We start from the raw sequence: 18,874 nt of genomic DNA, 5'->3' as shown, positions 1-18,874 counted from the left end.
GAAAGATTCTTCCTCCCTCCCTTAATTCCTTGCACAAAGTGAAAGCAGTTTGTATATTTTACACTACCAATACATTGGAGATTTTAGGCACTTGCTGCCTTTGAAGATAGAAAGAATGCAAAGATGTACATAGGCAAAATACACATTTTCCAAAACAAGCAGGTTAACCAATCTTCCTTCTTTCCCTCCAGGATCTAACAGAATTTACATTCTTACATTATGGTCATTACTTTCTTATATTTTAGAATGAAATTGAATCAGGTCTTTAAAGATTTGGTTCAATTGTCGATCAATAAGTCAAATTTTTATTATGGTCATAGGCCAGCACAAGGTAGAAAGTTACAGTCAATTAAAAACATAGAAGATATATCAGAGGCTAAAATAGATATGAAAAGCTAGAATATTTGTGTCTGTGTCTGTGTGTGCAAGAAAGAGAGAAGATAAGGATGGATGGATAAATGGACAAATGGACAGATAGAAAGTATACACAAACAAAAAGTCGTACTGTCCAAAAACACTGGACCATTATCCAGATTTCCTTCACTAACAGGTTTATTTTCCTAGTTTGAAAAAAGACTGAAAAGATGGTAGACAATACAAGATTATGACAAATAAAGGAAAACTTCATCTAGAACCCTTTAAAATTTCATAAATGAAACATTCTCTGGATTCTTTTTTTTAATAGACAGAGCATTAAATAGAAATGCACTTTAAAATATCTATGAGATTAAAGTGGAAAAGAGCATTTTCTAGCAAAGCCTAAGATTAATATAGAGATAGATTTGGATTTAGATACCTCAGATCTATGTGTGATTTTATATCCTTGAAATAAGAATGTACTCATTGTGATAAATATTTGTGATATAAATCAGTAAAAGCCAACATCTGTGCTTTTTAATGTATCTTGTCCAAGAATTAGATAATACTAGATTTCCATTATAACAGTAACAAAATATAAAACAGTTATTTATCATTACAGAAGTCTACTTATTAGTTGCATTGGTTAGGTTAAAGATTATTTTTCAGGGAGAGTGTTGAAATTATTATAAGTATATTAACAGCAGTTCATATAACTATAAATCCAAAGAAAATTAAGTGAAAAGATTATGGTAATAGAATAAGAATGGTTTATTCTGTTAAGCTTGCACGTGTGGGAGTTCAAGAAGGAAAAAAATTGCACAATAAGGTTATAAAAACTATTCTTTCATGTTGGAATAACTAAGCTTACCTCTGTACTTTATTATATGCCATTTTTGAGGAGTCTTGCAGAAGCCTTTGTTTTTGCTACCTCAATAAACATAAATTCCACATTTATAATTGCAGGAGCCATTAATATCTGTGTCACTCTTTCTAAAACAAAGCTTTCACTTAAAAACAGTGTCTGTGTTGTTTTTACTTTCATCATCTCCACCTCACCAAAGGGCCTATGGGGCCTAAATCATGTAGTACACAATATTGAGAGAAAGAATTAAGCAAAACAAAGAAACAACAACAAATGAAATCTTTCTTTCTTTTTTTTAATGACTTACAATCTGTTCAGACAATTTGAATGTACTGAAATTAGCCTTGTAAGCTTAGCCAGGAATCCTCGGAATAGATTTCCAGAAGAATTACTCTCAAATTCCTTGAAATCAGAAACCGTATTTAATGGCTCACAAAGGGCAGTACCGATTGCAGGTTGCTCAATTTTTTAAAACATCAAAGCCCATGTGTTTAATTGTTTGGGGTGGGGGGAGGGGTTGTGGACATTTTATATTCATTCCTTTTTTTAAAAAAGTGGCAAGCGAAAACTTTGTGATATCTGGCTGTGTGGATAATAACAGCCAATAAGCTTGGTTATGTAGATATCCTGAAGCAATACTATTATCACTACACCTGAGGAAGGAATTGAGGTAAGGTAACAGCCAGTCAGTATGAAAACCTCTTTTACAGCTTTCATAAATACCTTTATCCTTCTTTAAGAAGAACTACAGTAGCTAGTTTGGCTGAAGGTCTTAAAGCTGACCTTCTCAGTAGCCTTCTTTATATCACTTCAGTATAAGGGCCTGTGTAGCATTTTGGTTTCAGTGTAGAAAAGCCACTTGCAAGCAGGTAAGGGACCTTTCACAGCACTTGTTCTCAGCTCCTTAAATCACTTTTGACACTATCACGATCCATCATGACCCTCTCGATTCTCTCAGCTTTATCTTGACACTGGCTGCTAAATTGAATATTTGCCAAGCTAAAACATGAATCTTGGCAGGATTAGGCCTAGAATTTCTAGAGCAATATGTTCCAACACTTTGACTTCTTTGACTTTGGATGTAATTTTCCCATTCATGTGGTGCTTTGTATCAGTCATCTACAAATAAAAGCATTTTTCTGTACCTTTTTCCTGCAAATAACATCTGATTTCAGGGAACTCATTAGCTGCTGCTGTCTAAGCCATCACAGACTTTGCAAATGAGGTTGAAGGAATTTTAGATAAAAGAATAGTCATTATGACTTTATTTTTTAATCCCTTTGCTGGCAATAAATAAGCAGAGGACCCTTTACAACAGAAATTTCTCTATAACAAAGTGGAAGCCCTTTTTATGTTGCTGTCTTATGCACAGTTGCTATATCTATTTTTCTGATTTGGGTGGACATTTTCTATTAGCTATTTTTCCATTTGGAACGTGTCATTCTTCTAATCTAGAGAAGGCAGTGGTTCTTAAGCATCATGAGCATTTAATGTCTGAGAAATAACCCTCTCTGGTTCTTGAATAGTAAGTTTGTTTGCTTCATTCCTATCATCTCTTTGGGATATATACTACCATACTGGGACCAAATCTTTGAGCCCATTTACAATTGGATGCCAAAATAAGAAAGACAAGCATGTTTGATATTTCCTCCTCATGAAAGAGCTGCATGCCCGCAATCTGATGAGACCCATGTTAAGCTAAGTGTAGAAAAATACCAAATATACAAAGCACAAGAAGATGTACCATAATTCTGTTATATCACTTTTATTTTTGGCCCAGTTCCATGTTTCTCCTCATTACTGTTCTCAGAGTTCAGCTGTGATATTTGTCTTTTAAAAAATAGTTTTAGTGGTTGTATTTTAAAAGCTGGTCTTTCTCAATATGTTTTGAATGTTAGGTTCCAACCCATAATTTTAAGAACAAACTTGCTCCAATAACTTCCCTGATAAATTTGAAAGTTTAGATTTCAGCCGAAGTCGTAGAAAGTTCTCTGCTGCCATTCCCACCCACCCACCCAAAAAAAACACCCACCATTTTTTAATTGCAATTCCTTTTTGCTGAGTGAGCATAGCATCCCTTATTTATTTTACTGAAAACAGTCCCCTCTTCACCCTGGTTCAGTGCTCTTGGGCAACTCAACCATCATAATATCCCTTTGGGGGACACAGAAAAATCTATATTGGAACATAAATTCCAGGCACAACACATAAAGTTAAGTCCAGAGGCGCTTCGGGTGACCTGAAGAAAACTAGGCTGCGATATAACCAGCAGCAGACATTAAAAAATAGTGTCTGGACTTAAGCAAATATACACTGCTCAAAAAAATAAAGGGAACACTTAAACAACACAATGTATCTCCAAGTCAATCACACTTCTGTGAAATCAAACTGTCCACTTAGGTAGCAACACTGATTGACAAACAATTTCACATGCTGTTGTGCAAACAGGTGGAAAGCATAGGCGGTTAGCAAGACATCCCCAATAAAGGAGTGGTTCTGCAGGTGGTGGCCACAGACCACTTCTCAGTTCCTATGCTTTCTGGCTGATGGTTTGGTCACTTTTGAATGCTGGCGTTGCTTTCACTCTAGTGGTAGCATGAGACAGAGTCTACAACCCACACAAGTGGCTCAGATAGTGCAGCTCATCCAGGATGGCACATCAGTGCGAGCTGTGGCAAGAAGGTTTGCTGTGCCTGTCAGCGTAGTGTCCAGAGCATGGAGGCACTACCAGGAGACAGGCCAGTACATCAGGAGACGTGGAGGAGGCCATAGGAGGGCAACAACCCAGCATCAGGACCTCTACCTCCGCCTTTGTGCAAGGAGGGACAGGAGGAGCACTGCCAGAGCCCTGCAAAATGACCTCCAGCCAGCCACAAATGTGCATGTGGCTGCTCAAACGGTCAGGAACAGACTCCATGAGGGTGGTATGAGGGCCCGACGTCCACAGGTGGGGGTTGTGCTTACAGCCCAACACCGTGTAGGACATTTGGCATTTGCCAGAGAACACCAACATTGGCAAATTCGCCACTGGCACCCTGTGCTCTTCACAGATGAAAGCAGGTTCACACTGAGCACATGTGACAGACGTGACAGGGTCTGGAGACGCCGTGGAGAACGTTCTGCTGCCTGCAACATCCTCCAGCATGACCAGTTTGGCAGTGGGTCAGTAATGGTGTGGGGTGGCATTTCCTTAGGGGGCCACACAGCCCTCCATGTGCTCGCCAGAGGTAGCCTGACTGCCATTAGGTACCGAGATGAGATCCTCAGACCCCTTGTGAGACCATATGCTGGTGCGGTTGGCCCTGAGTTCCTCCTAATGCACGACAATGCTAGACCTCATGTGGCTGGAGTGTGTCAGCAGTTCCTGCAAGACGAAGGCATTGATGCTATGGACTGGCCCGCCTGTTCCCCAGACCTGAATCCAATTGAGCACATCTGGGACATCATGTCTCGCTCCATCCACCAATGCCACGTTGCACCACAGACTGTCCAGGTGTTGGGAGATGCTTTAGTCCAGGTGTGGGAGGAGATCCCTCAGGAGACCATCCGCCACCTCATCAGGAGCATGCTCAGGCATTGTAGGGAGGTCATACAGGGACGTGGAGGCCACACACACTACTGAGCCTCATTTTGACTTGTTTTAAGGACATTACATCAAAGTTGGACCAGCCTGTAGTGTTCTTTTCCACTTTAATTTTGAGTGTAACTCCAAATCCAGACCTCCATGGGTTGCTAAATTTCATTTCCATTGATAATTTTTGTGTGATTTTGTTGTCAGCACATTCATCTATGTAATGAACAAAGTAATAAGAATATTTCATTCATTCAAATCTAGGATGTCTTATTTTTGTGTTCCCTTTATTTTTTTGAGCAGTGTATTTCCCTAGGCTTACAAGAAAGATAAGAATCTATGTTCTCTCATCCTAGTTCATGGGTGTAACCACAACTAAAGAAGTTTCCAGTGACTATTGTAGGTAGATTAAAGGTAATAGAATTATTTCTCAGCCCAACAGTGCTCCACTTCAGCTTGCTAAATTATTAGTTAGTAGACTAAAGTTAGTAGACTAAAGAACAGTACAGGTAGCCCTTGACTTACGACCAAAATTGAGCCCAAAATTTCAGTTGCTGAGTGTCATGCCCTTGGTGGAGACTGACTCTGAGGGAGAGGAGGAACGTCTGACAGGGAGTGGAAGTGTGGCTCCAGAGGTTGTGGAGGAGGCTGGGGAAGGGCAGAGGCCAGCTGGGCAGTCAGAGGAGGACCCAGGCCCATCCCCTCTCCATCCTAGAGCATGCAGGGAGGAGAGGATAAGGAAGAGACATGGTCTACTGGGAAGGAGAGGGTCTTGATCCTCTTCATGGGCTGCAGCTGTGACAACTGGATAAGAGGACGGACATGTTTACGGGCGAGTGCTGGAAACAAACCGTAGAAATATCTCTAGTTTATTGTTCCTCTCTGAGTTTGGCATCGTTCCCAGTGTGTGTTCTGATATCTGTGGATGTCTTCAAGCCTTTATCTTGCCTGGTTTGTGTTGTTTTTTACTCTTTATAATTTATAGACATTTTTAGTTTAAACGGCATTTCCTCCTTCTTGTAACTGCTCATGTGGGAGTTTTTTTGTCTCCAGTCAAGTATATTTGGAGCTTGGAAGCATAGTGACAGGCTTTACCTGTTTTTTGTGACTGTGTTTATTTTGTATCCCACCCTGGGTCATCACACTGAGAGATAATTTGTTAAGTATGTTTTGTCCCAGTTTACGACCTTCCTTTCACAGTTGTTAAGTGAACTGCTGTTGTTATTATGTTAGTAACACAGTTGTTAAATGAATCTGGTTTCCCATTGACTTTGCTTAAGCTGTCAGAAAAGGTGCTCACATGCCTTGGGACATTGCAACTGTCATAAATATGAGTCACTTGCCAAGCGTTTGAATTTTGATCGCATGACCCTGGGGATGCTGCAACAGTCGTAAGTGCGAAAAATGGTCATAAGTCATTTTTTCAGTGCCGTTGTAACTTTGAACGGTCAGTAAACAAACTGTTGTAAGCCGAGAACTACTTGTACTGCTGTATCTTTCTGTAGTATAAAAGCAAATGTGTGGAGACATATGTGCCTATGCTGTATTCCAACATTTAGCATTTGCAGGGCAGGCAGGACAGAGTAGAAGGCCCACCACAAAATCATAAAGTTGTCAAAATGCCAACATTTTGTTTTTTCATTATTTGTGCAGGGTAGATTTAGGTTGGGAGTTTTTCTGTGTTGTTGTTACTACTCAGGACTGTTTTAAAGGTACCAATGCATTTAGGTGGATTTTTTTTTTACCTAATCATAATATTAAATTGTACAATGGCATCATCAAAAATGGATCAGAGGTAAACAAAAAGGGGTTGGGACCAACTTTGGGGAGACAGATTATCTGAGCAATAGATAATGCTGCTCTTTTGGTCTAGTTTGATCAGAAGCCAGTTACAAAAGTGAGAAAATTCTTCCCTGTGAACATTGATGGTTCTTTACTGTGTCATTCAGGTCTCTTGAAATAATTTATGTCCTGCAAGACCACTGGAGGCTTTGAAATGTTTAGAAAAATTGGTTTGGTCAGACCTTCCTTAAGGACAGGCTAGGTTAACCAGATGCAGAGGAGATAAAGATCCTATACTTCTTATAGCTGTAGTAAAGAAGACATTTTTGCAGATGTAACTAATCATGCCACACTGTTGCTTGAGTGAAAAAAAAAAAGTAATGGTTGCCTAAAGTATGCTTTACCAAATCATCAACCACTGTCTGCTGGCTTTGTGTTAAGTTAATGATTTAAACACTTCTAGGTATTCTGAAATTCCGATGAAACCAGGTGAAGAATTCAATGTTCTCAAGAAATAAAATAAATAACGTTTATTTTGCAATGAACCCATTGGCTCTTGGGGGAATAGCAATAGCACTTAGACTTATATACCACTTCACAGTGCTTTCACAGTGCTCTGAAAGCAGTTTACAGAGTCAGCCTATTGCCCCCAACAATCAGGGCCCTCATTTTACCCACCTCGGAAGGATGGAAGGCTGCGTCAACCTTGAGCCTGGTGGGATTCGATCCGCCAAATTACAGGCAGCTGACAATCAGCAGAAGTAGCCTGTAATACTGAATTCTAATCACTGCATCACCATGGCTCTTAAGTGTGAAAACCAGTCATAAGTCACTTTGCTCAGTGCCATTGGAACTTCAAACGGTCACTAAATGAATGGTTGTAAGTTGAGGACTACCTGTGCAGTGGTTCTTCTTCCTCTGTTTTTAGTAATTTTGAAGTGGTGGGTGGTTGGGTTTGAGATTCTCCATCTCGTGGTTCTATTCCGCCATCCTTCATTCCTAACATGGAATGAAGCTATTTTTAAAGGTCATCCATCTTTCTCCAGGAATCAACAGTGACTCAAACCCAACCCAAAATATATTACAATGTTGTCATTTATTATTTTGATTTCTTTTTCTTACTGCATTGAAGTTTAGGCAACTTAGAATCCTCTATAATAGAAGAACATATATGGTAGCTCCTGACTTACGAACACAGTTGGGACCAGAATTTTGATCACTGAACAGCCCAATTGTTAAGCAAATCACATGTTACTAAATGAATCATGTTCTCATTAAATAAATCTGTCTTCCCCAATTGACTTTGTTTGTTGAAAGCCAGCTGAGAAGGGCACAATTTATGATCACATGACTGCTAGATGCTGCAATTAGCATAAATGTGAGCCAGTTGCCAAGAGCCTGAATTACGATCACATGGGTAGTGTAAAATCATAATTTCCAGGACAGGCCATAAGTCACATTTTCTAAGGCTGTTGTAACTTAGAACCATCATTAAATGAGCAGTCGTAAATTTAGGACCTGTAAGTCTAACCAAATCTCACAAGCATTCGCAGTAATTGTTTTCTGATTATCATTTCCTAGATGGACAGATATCCTTGATTAAATCTTTAATTTTGAATATGAGAGATCCATAAAGGGAATGTTGTTGGTGCCATTTGTAGACACCTTCCTGCTTTGTCTCTTACAGAATCACCTGATACTGCTCCATCTGTTGTTGTTCATACCACTGTGTCTTTTGGAACTGAACGTTTGGAATGGGACAAAGACAAGGTCCAGCAGTTGATTATAAATGAATTGAAAGCCATAATGCCTCAGTTGCCTGAACCAGCAAGTATCAAATGCCAGAAATGGAGATATTCTCAGGTAATTCCTAATAACAATTTATAATAGTGAATTTTGGTCAGAGGTTGGATTAGATAATCTCCACCAAGCCTTTCAATAATTCTAAAAGGTATAAGTCAGTTACCAGCCAAATATACTTTATTCAAAGCAGGCAAATTTAATTTCTGCTGAAGAATCACACTGTTTTTTGCACATCTCAGTAACTATTGACAATATATTAAATGCTTTGGAAGATTGGTTGAAGGCAAATTGCTTCTGAGCAATCTGGGAATTTGTATTGTGTCTTCATTAGTGTCTTGAAGCTATAAACACAAAATTCCTACATTGTATAAGAGAGGGATTCTCAGGAAATATAGCATATTTAATTTACTTATACAATTGTGTCTTCGTTATGTAATGTGTGGTTCCTAGAAGGCCTATGACTAAAAAGGTAGAATATACATTGAAATATTAAATAATAATGTATTCAGAGAGTAACACATATTGATATAATGGAATCAAAATAAGCCAAAGAGCAAATGTTGTTACTGTGCATTGGACTTACTGTAAGTAGCTGGCATTGCCATAGGTGCAACAAGGTATAAGCAAAGTTTCAGCAGAAAGTTTTCTAGCAAAAGTTGTCAAGAACAAAACTGGGTGGCATAAAAGAAATGAGAACTTTCCAGTGTAAAGAAAAAGGCTTTATTTTGAGATAATTTTGAGCAATCAGTATTAATAAACATTATCTAACAGTATACTAAAATAAGAAGTATTAAATCATAAGTCTAAAATCAAACTCTAAACAGCAAGTAAAAATAGCAATAACAATAAAAGATTATCTTTAAACCTTGGGAACAAAAAACATCTAAAAGATAACAGTATTAGCTGAAATAGAAAATAAAAAGAGTCTTGCAAAATCAAATCACTGCTTGTTCTCATACTAGCAGTCTATTTTCCACAAAGGCTTTCAAGATGTCTATGGGTAGAACACAAACAATAGGTGAGGGCAATTCTAATCCTCTGTTGTGCTTGTGCTATTAGAATAGAATAACAGAGTTGGAAGGGACCTTGGAGATCTTCTAGTCCAACTCCCCTGCTCAGGCAGGAAACCCTATACCATTTCAGACAAATGGTTTGTCCAATCTCTTCTTTAAAACTTCCAGCACTGAAGCATTCACAACTTCTGGAGGCAAGTTGTTCCACTGATTAGTTGTCCTAACTGTCAGGAAATTTCTCCTTAGTTCTAAGTTGCTTCTCTCCTTGAATAGTTTCCACCCATTGCTTCTTGTCCTGCCCTCAGGTGCTTTGGAGAATAGCTTGACTCCCTCTTCTTTGTGGCAGCCCCTGAGATATTGGAACACTGCTATCATGTCTCCCCTAGTTCTTCTTTTCATCAAACTAGACATACCCAATTACAACAACCATTCTTTATATGTTTTAGCCTCCAATCCCCTAATCGTATTTGTAATTTTTTGTTAAATCTTTGTATTATATTGAAGCACGTGGCCTCTGGCCCTACAATTATTATATACCCATCATTACAGGTTGCCGTTGTAGGCTTTGTCTTCCTGAATTTGTACAATCCCCTTTTAAAAGAATCCCACTTGATGATCATTGCCACATCCTTTGGAAGCAACTTCAACACCACCACAATATTACTTGTACTCTCTCCATGACCAAAATAGTGTTTTCTGATTGAGACTAGACTGCTACAATGTGATGTGTGGGGACCTGTCTTGGTAGAGTTCTCAGAAATGAGACAAAAGAATAAATCTTATTAGCTGAATAGACAGAGAACTTGTGACGTCTGTTCTGACTGGGGCCTAGTTGAAGTCTATTTTAATGTGTTGATATGAGACTTTAAAGCCCTTGGCCTTTGCTCCATGATACATAACTTTCTCTCTATAATGCCTGTTTTCAGCTGTCCCTTCTGGACCAGGCATCCTTTGGAAAATACCTGGGACGGGAATAACAATTTGTTGTGGTCCTGAAGCTTGGAATATCCTTCCCAAACAAAATATATTAATTTTCAGAGTTGTGCACACAAAAAGAACTCTTGTGCATGAATACCCTTGAGTAGGGAAGGGAGATTGCTTTTGAGTGGGTGCTCTTAACAGAGACAGATAATTAGAGTTGGAAGGGACCTTATAGGTCATCTAGTCCAACCCCCTACCCAAGCAGGAGACCCTTCACTATTTCTGACAAATGGCAGTCCAATCTCTTCTTGAAGGTCTCAAGTGATGGAACTCCCACAACTTCTGAGGGCAAGCCGTTCCATTGGTTGATTGTTCACACTGTCAGAAAGTTTCTCCTTATTTCCAGGTTGAATCTCTCCTTGTTCAGTTTCCATCCATTATTCCTTGTCTGGCCTACAGGCACTTTAGAAAATAGCTTGACCCCTTCCTCTCTGTGGCAGCCCATCTTTTGGTTGTTATGCTGTTTATCTGACTTTTAGGTTTCTAATTATTGAATTTGATTGTGGTACTCTGCCTTAGGGTGCTAGTGATGTAAAAGAGACGATGTAAATATGTTCAAAGATAAAAGAGATGAACCAAACTGCGATGGATATCTTTGTCAAGCAACTTCACTGTTGAAGGAGATTGGGGGGAGTGGGGGGGGGAATTAGAGAAAATGCCAAATGAATTGGAACACTTTTAGTACTGTATGCTAGAGAGAAATATAGAGAAATATTTTTCAGTGGTACCAAGCATACGTTGCTTTCTCTTTTTGGTACACCAAAAGAAGTGTTAGCATGTACAATCAATGTAGAAGTTAGCAAAACAAATGGGGAAAAAAGCAGTTAAAAATTACCAGATGGAAAGTGAAGAGAATATCCTCTTTAAACTTTTTTGGGGGGGATTTGCATCATTGTTTAGTTTGGTTTGTCTCTTCTGGATCAAAGACTCCTTGTAACTGAATTACAGATGTCAGGCTTTCCACTCTAGTTTCTCCCTCTTGTCCCTGTCCTAAAAAACGGAAATCATAAAGACTTGTTCTTTAAAGAGAGAGAATTCTGAATACCAATAGATAAATCTGAACAACAGATTTAAAGTTCATACTGTTGTTTTGTGTTTTAAAAAAACCCTCACAAGATAATAAACCACTTTCCCTCTTGGTGTAACCCAGGGTTTTCCCCCCACCTAACCCCAAGAGGCACATACCCTGATAATCTCTCTTTTATCACCACATCCCACATCAGTAGTTTCATCTAGTCCCAGCCCAGGAAGGCAGGAGACTTAAGTCATGCTTAATAGTGTAGGAAGTAATTAAATATGAATTTTCTGTCCTTTCCAGACACTGTCTTAAGAGGGTCAAACCTGTTGTTTTGTCTTCCCATTACCTCAGAGGCAAATTAAATAACTGCAGTGACTTGAAAAAAGAGTAATATATTCAACCAACCCAAGGATAAGTGCATAATCAGGTTGGGAAAAGCCTTTAGTATTGTAGCTAAATACCTACCGACTCTGAATTTAGTGTTATTATAGCAAGCGAAGCAAATTTCCTTAAAATGGGCAGGTGAATTATTTGGTGGTACAGGTAGTCCTTACAACTTACAGTTGGGGCCAGAAGTTCCATTGCTAAGCAGTAGAGTTGTTGAACCATGCAATCTTTTTGCCATGGTCCTTAAGCGAGTCTTAGAATCATTAAATGAATCCGGCGTCCCCCCACTGATTTTCCTTGTCAGAAGCCCCCTGAGGTCACAAAGGGTTATCACTTCACTCTGGGATGCTGCAACCACCATAAATAGTTGCCAAGCAACCAAATTTTGATCACATGACCATAGGGATGCTACAGTGGTCATTAAGTGTGGGGACCAGTTGTAAATCACTTTTTTCAGAGCTGTCATCTTTTTGAATAGTCAAGGACTACCTGTAATTAAAATTTGGTTCTGGAAAAGTGTATATTTTTAAAAACAAATAGAATGATCATCTCTAGCAATAAAATATGAGTTTACAAACATAGAGTATACTCATCAGATCATTGAAATTAGAAATTGCTGACCACTTAGCAAAGATATATAACTTGTCCCTCAAATTGGCCTCAATGAAATAGGATTGGAAAGAAGCTATTTTAACAAATAGGGACCAAGAGGAGACTTGAGAAATGATAGAGTGGTCAGTTTTCTGTCCTAATTGGAAAAGTTCATCAAAGAAAAAATAACTAAGCATATAGAGCCATGATGACGAACCTATGCCATGAGCCATCTCTCCAGGCATGTGAGCCATTGCCCGTTGCTCTTCTGGGTTCCGGCGCACCAGCCAGCTGGTTTTCACATGCACGGGAGTGCCGGAAACTGGAAGAGCAGCCGCCCAGTGTTCATGCGCGTGCCGGAAAGATTATCTTCTTGTTTCCAGCATGTGCACTGACCACTTGGTCTTCCAGAAGCTGGGAGACCAGGTGGCCAGTGCACATGAACATGCCAGATACCAGAAGAACAGCTGCCCAACACACGCATGCGCACCAGGTGGCTGCCTTTCCGGTTTCCAGCGAGCATGCACACACTCCCATTTCGGCACTCGGTGCCGAAAAGGTTCACCAACGCTGATATAGAGGAACAAGCTTTGCTGAAGGAAAATCAAAATGAATTCTACAAAAAATACATCCCACTTCCTCCTGAAGGTGTTTGAGTATCAGCAGGCATCTAAGATGGATGTGACTGTCTTGGTGCTGTGTGCTTGGATTTTCAAAAACTCCCTGACAAAGTTCCTATCAAAAATTATTGACTAAACTTAAAGCCATGATCTAAGAAGACTTTTTATTTAATGGATCACTAACTGATTAAAAACAAAATGGGCATTTTTTTTTTTAAACAAGTTTTATTAATTTTCAAAACACACAAGTCATCATTATCCATTACATATTTGAACCTTTTTCCATTATAAATTTAACAAGTCAGATGAACTATAATTCTGTTTTAAACCATTTCCATATAAACATACAAAAACCTCTTATCCATTTTCTCTTATTTCTCTTTACTCTTATTCCATTTTATTATTATTATTTCACCTATTTCTTTCTGACTTAGTTACCATTATTCTCATTCTATATTTCTGCAAGGTTTCATTAATTCTCCCCCAAAAAAACAACATATATACACAACACACAAAACATAAAAAAGATCTTTTTGGAAAGTAACTTGGACCCAGGTATCTCTTTCTTCATGGACTTCAACTGTATTCATGCTCATTTTACATATCATTACTTATTTTATTTACCATTCTAAGTCTTCTATATTAACTTCTCCCCATATTTCACTCTTTTTAATTCTATCTTAATTAATTCATCATTTTCTTGAATTTGGGACACGTAGTAAACTGGCTAAGGTGTCAGTAATACCATATACTAAGAGAAGAGAAAACTAATAGTATCTATCAAGAGCTTTGGAAAGATCTCTTTAAACTGGATGAGCAATCAATTAAATGGGAAGTGCAATTCAATTTTTTATAAATGTGACCCTAATTTCAGAAAGAGAGCCAGTTTCTGATAGTGGTTAAGGCAGAGGTCTCCAAACTTGGCAACTTTAAGACTTGTGGACTTCAACCCCCAGAATTCTCCAGTCAGCTATGGAGAATTCTGGGAGTTGAAGTCCACAAGTCTTAAAGTTGCCAAGTTTGGAGACCTCTGGGTTAAGGCATCAGACTGACACTGGGAGACTATGAAGTCTAGTCCTGCCTTGAGTACAAAGCCAGCTGAGTGACCTTGGGCTAGTCACTTTCTCTTAGCCCTAGGAAAGGAACAATGGCAAACCACTTCTGAAGAGTCTTGCCAAGAATAGTGCAAACAAAGGCTAATCCAGGCAGTTGCTAGGAATAAAAAAAATGACTTGAAGACACCCTCCTAACTTCACAAATACTTTGAAAAGTGTGTTTCTGTATATAACTAATCAGGAAGAAAATCCTAGCAACCTAGTGGATAGTTCAATTGATATTTTATTTATTTGTTTACCTCTTTGTTTGGCTGCCCCAATCTGGAAAACTCTGAACAGCTTTACAAAATTGTAACAGCAAATAAATATAAAATGACTCTAGCAATACAAACTACTACCATTATGGAAGGAAAGAAGAGAACATCCAAATTCCCTACAATTCCGAGTGCTCTTCCATATATCTAACCCAAGGCCTGCAAAAAATTTGAAGATAGACAACATAAAGAGTCACAGACATCTCCAAAAAGATATTGTTTCTAACAGCAGATTCCACAACTGAGAACATCCATCTATCTTCTCAGTCCCACTAAATAATTGCTTAATTGGTGGGGCCCAAAGTAAATGAACTGTGGGGGATTGCATAAAATAGACAGACATTGCAAGAATAGTCAGTCTTTCAGATATACGTGCCCTTTGCCATATATAATAACTAGCACTTTGAATTGCACCTGGAAGCCAAACATTAACCACTGCAACTCACACAGCAGATATGTTAAAATATAGACATAGCAAGGATTGCTCGTCATTGCTTTTACATAGACCTAAACTGCAATCTAATAAGTGTTTCTTGAATGTCATATTTTTAGCCCTTGTAGCTTAGTCCTGCCCACACTGAATTCTTCCCACACTGTCAGCAGACCTGCATGGTTTCTTTTCTCAGAACTTCACCAGTCTGTCTTAGAACTAGCAGAACTGAACCTAGAAACTTCTGCCGGCAAAACATGTGCTTCATGTGGGGGACAGCTGAGATACGCTGTTAAAAGCATCTTTAGATTTAATTAAAGTTGTAGTCACAGTACATGTTTGTGCGTCGATAGTGATTTTTAAAAAAAAGATGTGCAGCAGATGGGAAGGGCATATAAGAAATTTTTGTCCAAATGGCAGGAGGAATGCAAAAATTGATTTCTACATCCCTGATTCAAATGATCTTAACAATGTAATACAGTGTCTATTTTTTACATTTAAACAAAGCAATTCATATTAAATAACAAAAGCCATTTTAGTCCACTCTTTCTTTGGCCAAAAGTGAATGCTTCAGTCATTTGTACAGTGCAATTTGTCCATGTAGCTGGGAGTAAAAATGCTGGCTTGTCCTGGAATCGGGACTAGCTGATTTAATGGGGGATCCAGCTATTAGAATGTTGATCATATGAAAAGGTCCCAAGATCTTCGAATTTTGTGCCAAGCTGTGCAAGTCTTTCTCAGAATTTCAAAGATCATTGATTGATTGAATGAATGAATGAATGATTATGTGCCATCAAGTCAGTGTCAACTCATAGAGACCACATAAATTTTCTCCGTGACAATCTGTCCCTAACTTGGTCTTTCGGGTCTTCCAATGATGCATCCATTGCCATTATAACTGAATTTAACAAAATAACAGAGTTGGAAGGGACCTTGGAGGTCTTCTAGTCTAGATAGTTAAACCATTGCATAATGTGTCTAAAGATAATTGTAGCCTAACAGATCATAAATATATGTCCTTAATTTCATTGCATGGTTGAAGACAATAATCCTGTAGCATTTTCTGTATATATTAGATATATATCCTACTTTTCATTCAGGAGCATTCCTCCTTCTGTTTTTCCACCCAGCAACAACAATTCTGTGAGGTAGGTTAGGTTGGGAGAGAAAATTTGGCCTAGGCACCTAGGGAACCTCTGTGGTGAGGATGAGCTTGAACCTTGTTGTGTTCTGGCATTAGAGTAGTAAGAATGAATAGTGAATTGTACTAAGGCAGTAACCTAAATAACAACTAAAATACATTTATATACATTTTATAATTGATTTTGTCTTCCATAATGATAACTATTGTAAAATTCTATGGCTGTTGCTAGTCTATTAATCATCAACACAATTCTCTTAAGGTCTTGCTTTTTTTTATCCTTTGTCCCTCAGACACACCTTTTCTGTTTGTAAGAGAAGCATCCAAATGCTTTGACTATTGAAATAGAAAATCTCTTCCTTTAACAAACCAGCTGAATCGTCAGCACGTCATAGCCAATACTGGCTGATCTTGAGATGTTAAATGGGTTGAAGTTGATTATTACTTTGACTGGAGTCTACACAGTAGGAAACAATGGGAAGTCACCCTTCTTAAGAGAAGACAATTACTCCAGCAAACCACTAATGAATTGTTACCAAGAGAACAAGAAGTCTACCAGGAGCTAAGACCAACCCAAGGGAGGCTTTACCATTTCTCCTTTTAGCAACAAAGGAAGCCCAGCTACTTGTGGCTGCTGCCAGCTATTCTCAGAATCTGATAAGAATGAAGAGTTATGTGAACAGTAATACTCAGAGGAATAGGGAAAGTTCTGTTTATGTCATAGAAGTCAGTGATGACTTATAAATGGTAGTAGCAACAAATGTTATTGACAGCCCTTCATATTAATAGAAATTATAAATCTCAAGTTATGTCTTCTTTCCCCAAATTCAAACATACACCAAAAGTTCCAAAAATAAATCAGAACAAAAGAAGACAAGTTATTTACAAAATGAGATATCATTACTTTGCCAGTGGTGGGCTAACCTTCACAACACAGAGTTCTGAACTTAAATGTGCACACATATACAAAAAGAGAAGTAGCATAGGATGGGGGATACCTAATTTGATCATTGTATATGTAGGAAGGGGCTTAGGATTGTAGGTTTATCACAAGCTGAACACTAAAGCATGATATGGTTGCAAAAGAAAATGTAATTTCAGCCTTCAATTAGTAGAATCATGTTTTCCAAGTCAGAAGAAATAAGAATACCAAATTAATCTTCATTGATTAGACCTTATCTGGAATTCTGTTTCTGAGTTCTGTTTCAAGGCATTGTTTATTAAGGATGTAGGAGGATTTTGGGTTTCTATTATAGAAAAAAATAGCACATGGAGTAGGGAGGGACATAATATGATTGCTTCCATAAGGAAAAATTATTCTTTTTGTTGTTGTAGAAGAAAACACTACATTTATTAGATTAACGTGACATTGAATTAAGAATGAATGGATGATGCATGGATATTGAGTGAATGCAACAGTGATTAGTATAAAACAAGGATATGCAGTGGTTTAGATCAGGGGTCCCCAACACCCAGGCCATGGCCTACTTCTGGCCTTGAACCTTTCGGAACCAGGTAGTAGACATGGCAGGTAAGCATGCTCACTTACGCGAGCAGCAAGCATGCGCATGCTCAATTTGCGCAAGTGGGCACAAGCACATGCCGCTTGCGCAAATGGAGTTGTGCACACATTTGCCTGCCGCTTGTGTGGAATCCTCCTGATCAGCAAAGCCAGAAAAATTGAGGATGATTAGAGAAAATGAGCTAAAATCGCATTGCAAAATGAATATTATATGGAGGAACATGAAATGAGTTGAAAGAAGGGGGATGACTAAAAAAGTTGTGGTTGGATGGAGTCAGTGAGATCTTGGAAAAGGGAGAGGAGAACTTTACAGAATAAAAAGTAATGCATGAAGCAGGAAATGTATCTCCCCCCACTTGAGGTCTTCAAACAGAAAGTTGAGGGGTTTTTTCATCTTTGTACTGATACTTGGATGAAATCAGGTAGAGTGCCTCCCCTCCAACTCTGACTCATTTTTTCCTCTGTTTTATATGCTTCCTCAAATTCTTAGTTTTTAATTCAGCTGAGTAAACTTGCCTTGACATCTTTTGCATATTGCACCGAGGCACTGTCCTAGCCACTATGTTGCTGCCCATATCATTGGAGAAGGTACAACTTTAAACACTGCAATTTAGCACTGCCTTATAGTGTAAGGAACAAAAACAGTTATTGAACAAATGGTCCTATGAGGATTATCTGTAGTGTTATGTATATTATTAATCTGAGCTGCTGGAGAAAAGGTGGGATACAAGTCTAATAATTGAATATTTTTGCAGTGCTTTAATTTGGATGCCACTAAGAATGTCTTAGGGCAGGGGTCAGCAACCTTAAACACTCAAAGAGCCACAAAGGTCCTAACCGGACCCCCCATTCAATTCTGGACCAAACGGAAGTCCAGTTCCCCCACCATAGAGTCTCCTCCTAGCACGGCATCCTTTTTCCGCTACCTGTCCTAACCGAAAGCCCTATCAATTGTGGAGCTGACTGGTGACAGGGAGCTGGTGCAGCAGGATGAAAGAGCCACATGCAGCTCTGGAGCCGCTGGTTGCTGATCCCTGTCTTAGGGGGTAGAGTGAAAAAAGTCAAGATGGCATCTACAGACACATGATTGAACCCCCTCTCTTTTTGTGGCATGTAAAAAAATGTCCAAGGCTTTGATCACACGGATATTATGTGGAATGTTTCTGTCTTCCCTGGTAGGTCCCCCAAAATGACTGCACCAAGCAACAAATTGGCATTGATGGTCTAAGTCAGGGGTCCCCAAACTCCGAGCCATAACCCACTTACCAGGCCATGGCCTCTTCAGAAACGGGCCACACAAGCAGTTGACGCACAGCTCAACTTGCACATGCCGGCCTGCCACTTCCGTGGGGCAGTTCTCCTCTCTCCACCCAACCCACTGGGCCACCAAGCCGTAAAGATTGGGGACCGCTGGTCTAAATAGA

The 18,874-nt window shown here is 39.0% G+C and overlaps 1 protein-coding gene across 7 annotated transcripts in view; it reads left to right on the top strand.

The window, feature by feature from the left end:
- RNLS (renalase, FAD dependent amine oxidase) overlaps nucleotides 1-18,874 on the top strand; it is a 163,080-nt gene that overhangs the window by 112,719 nt on the left and 31,487 nt on the right. For all 7 annotated transcript variants that reach the window (XM_087964154.1, XM_087964156.1, XM_087964155.1 and 4 more), the window contains one exon: nucleotides 8,263-8,438. In XM_087964154.1, coding sequence (XP_087820280.1) covers nucleotides 8,263-8,438 — 176 coding nt within the window. The remainder of the gene's footprint in view (nucleotides 1-8,262; nucleotides 8,439-18,874) is intronic.

The sequence above is a fragment of the Notechis scutatus genome, chromosome 4 (genome assembly GCF_049901735.1).
Source record: "Notechis scutatus isolate UNSWTSFEM ecotype Mainland chromosome 4, rNotScu1.2, whole genome shotgun sequence".
NCBI classification, from domain to species: Eukaryota; Metazoa; Chordata; class Lepidosauria; order Squamata; family Elapidae; genus Notechis; species Notechis scutatus.
Note: the sequence above shows the minus strand (reverse complement) of the source record. Positions and strands in the feature narration are given on the sequence as shown.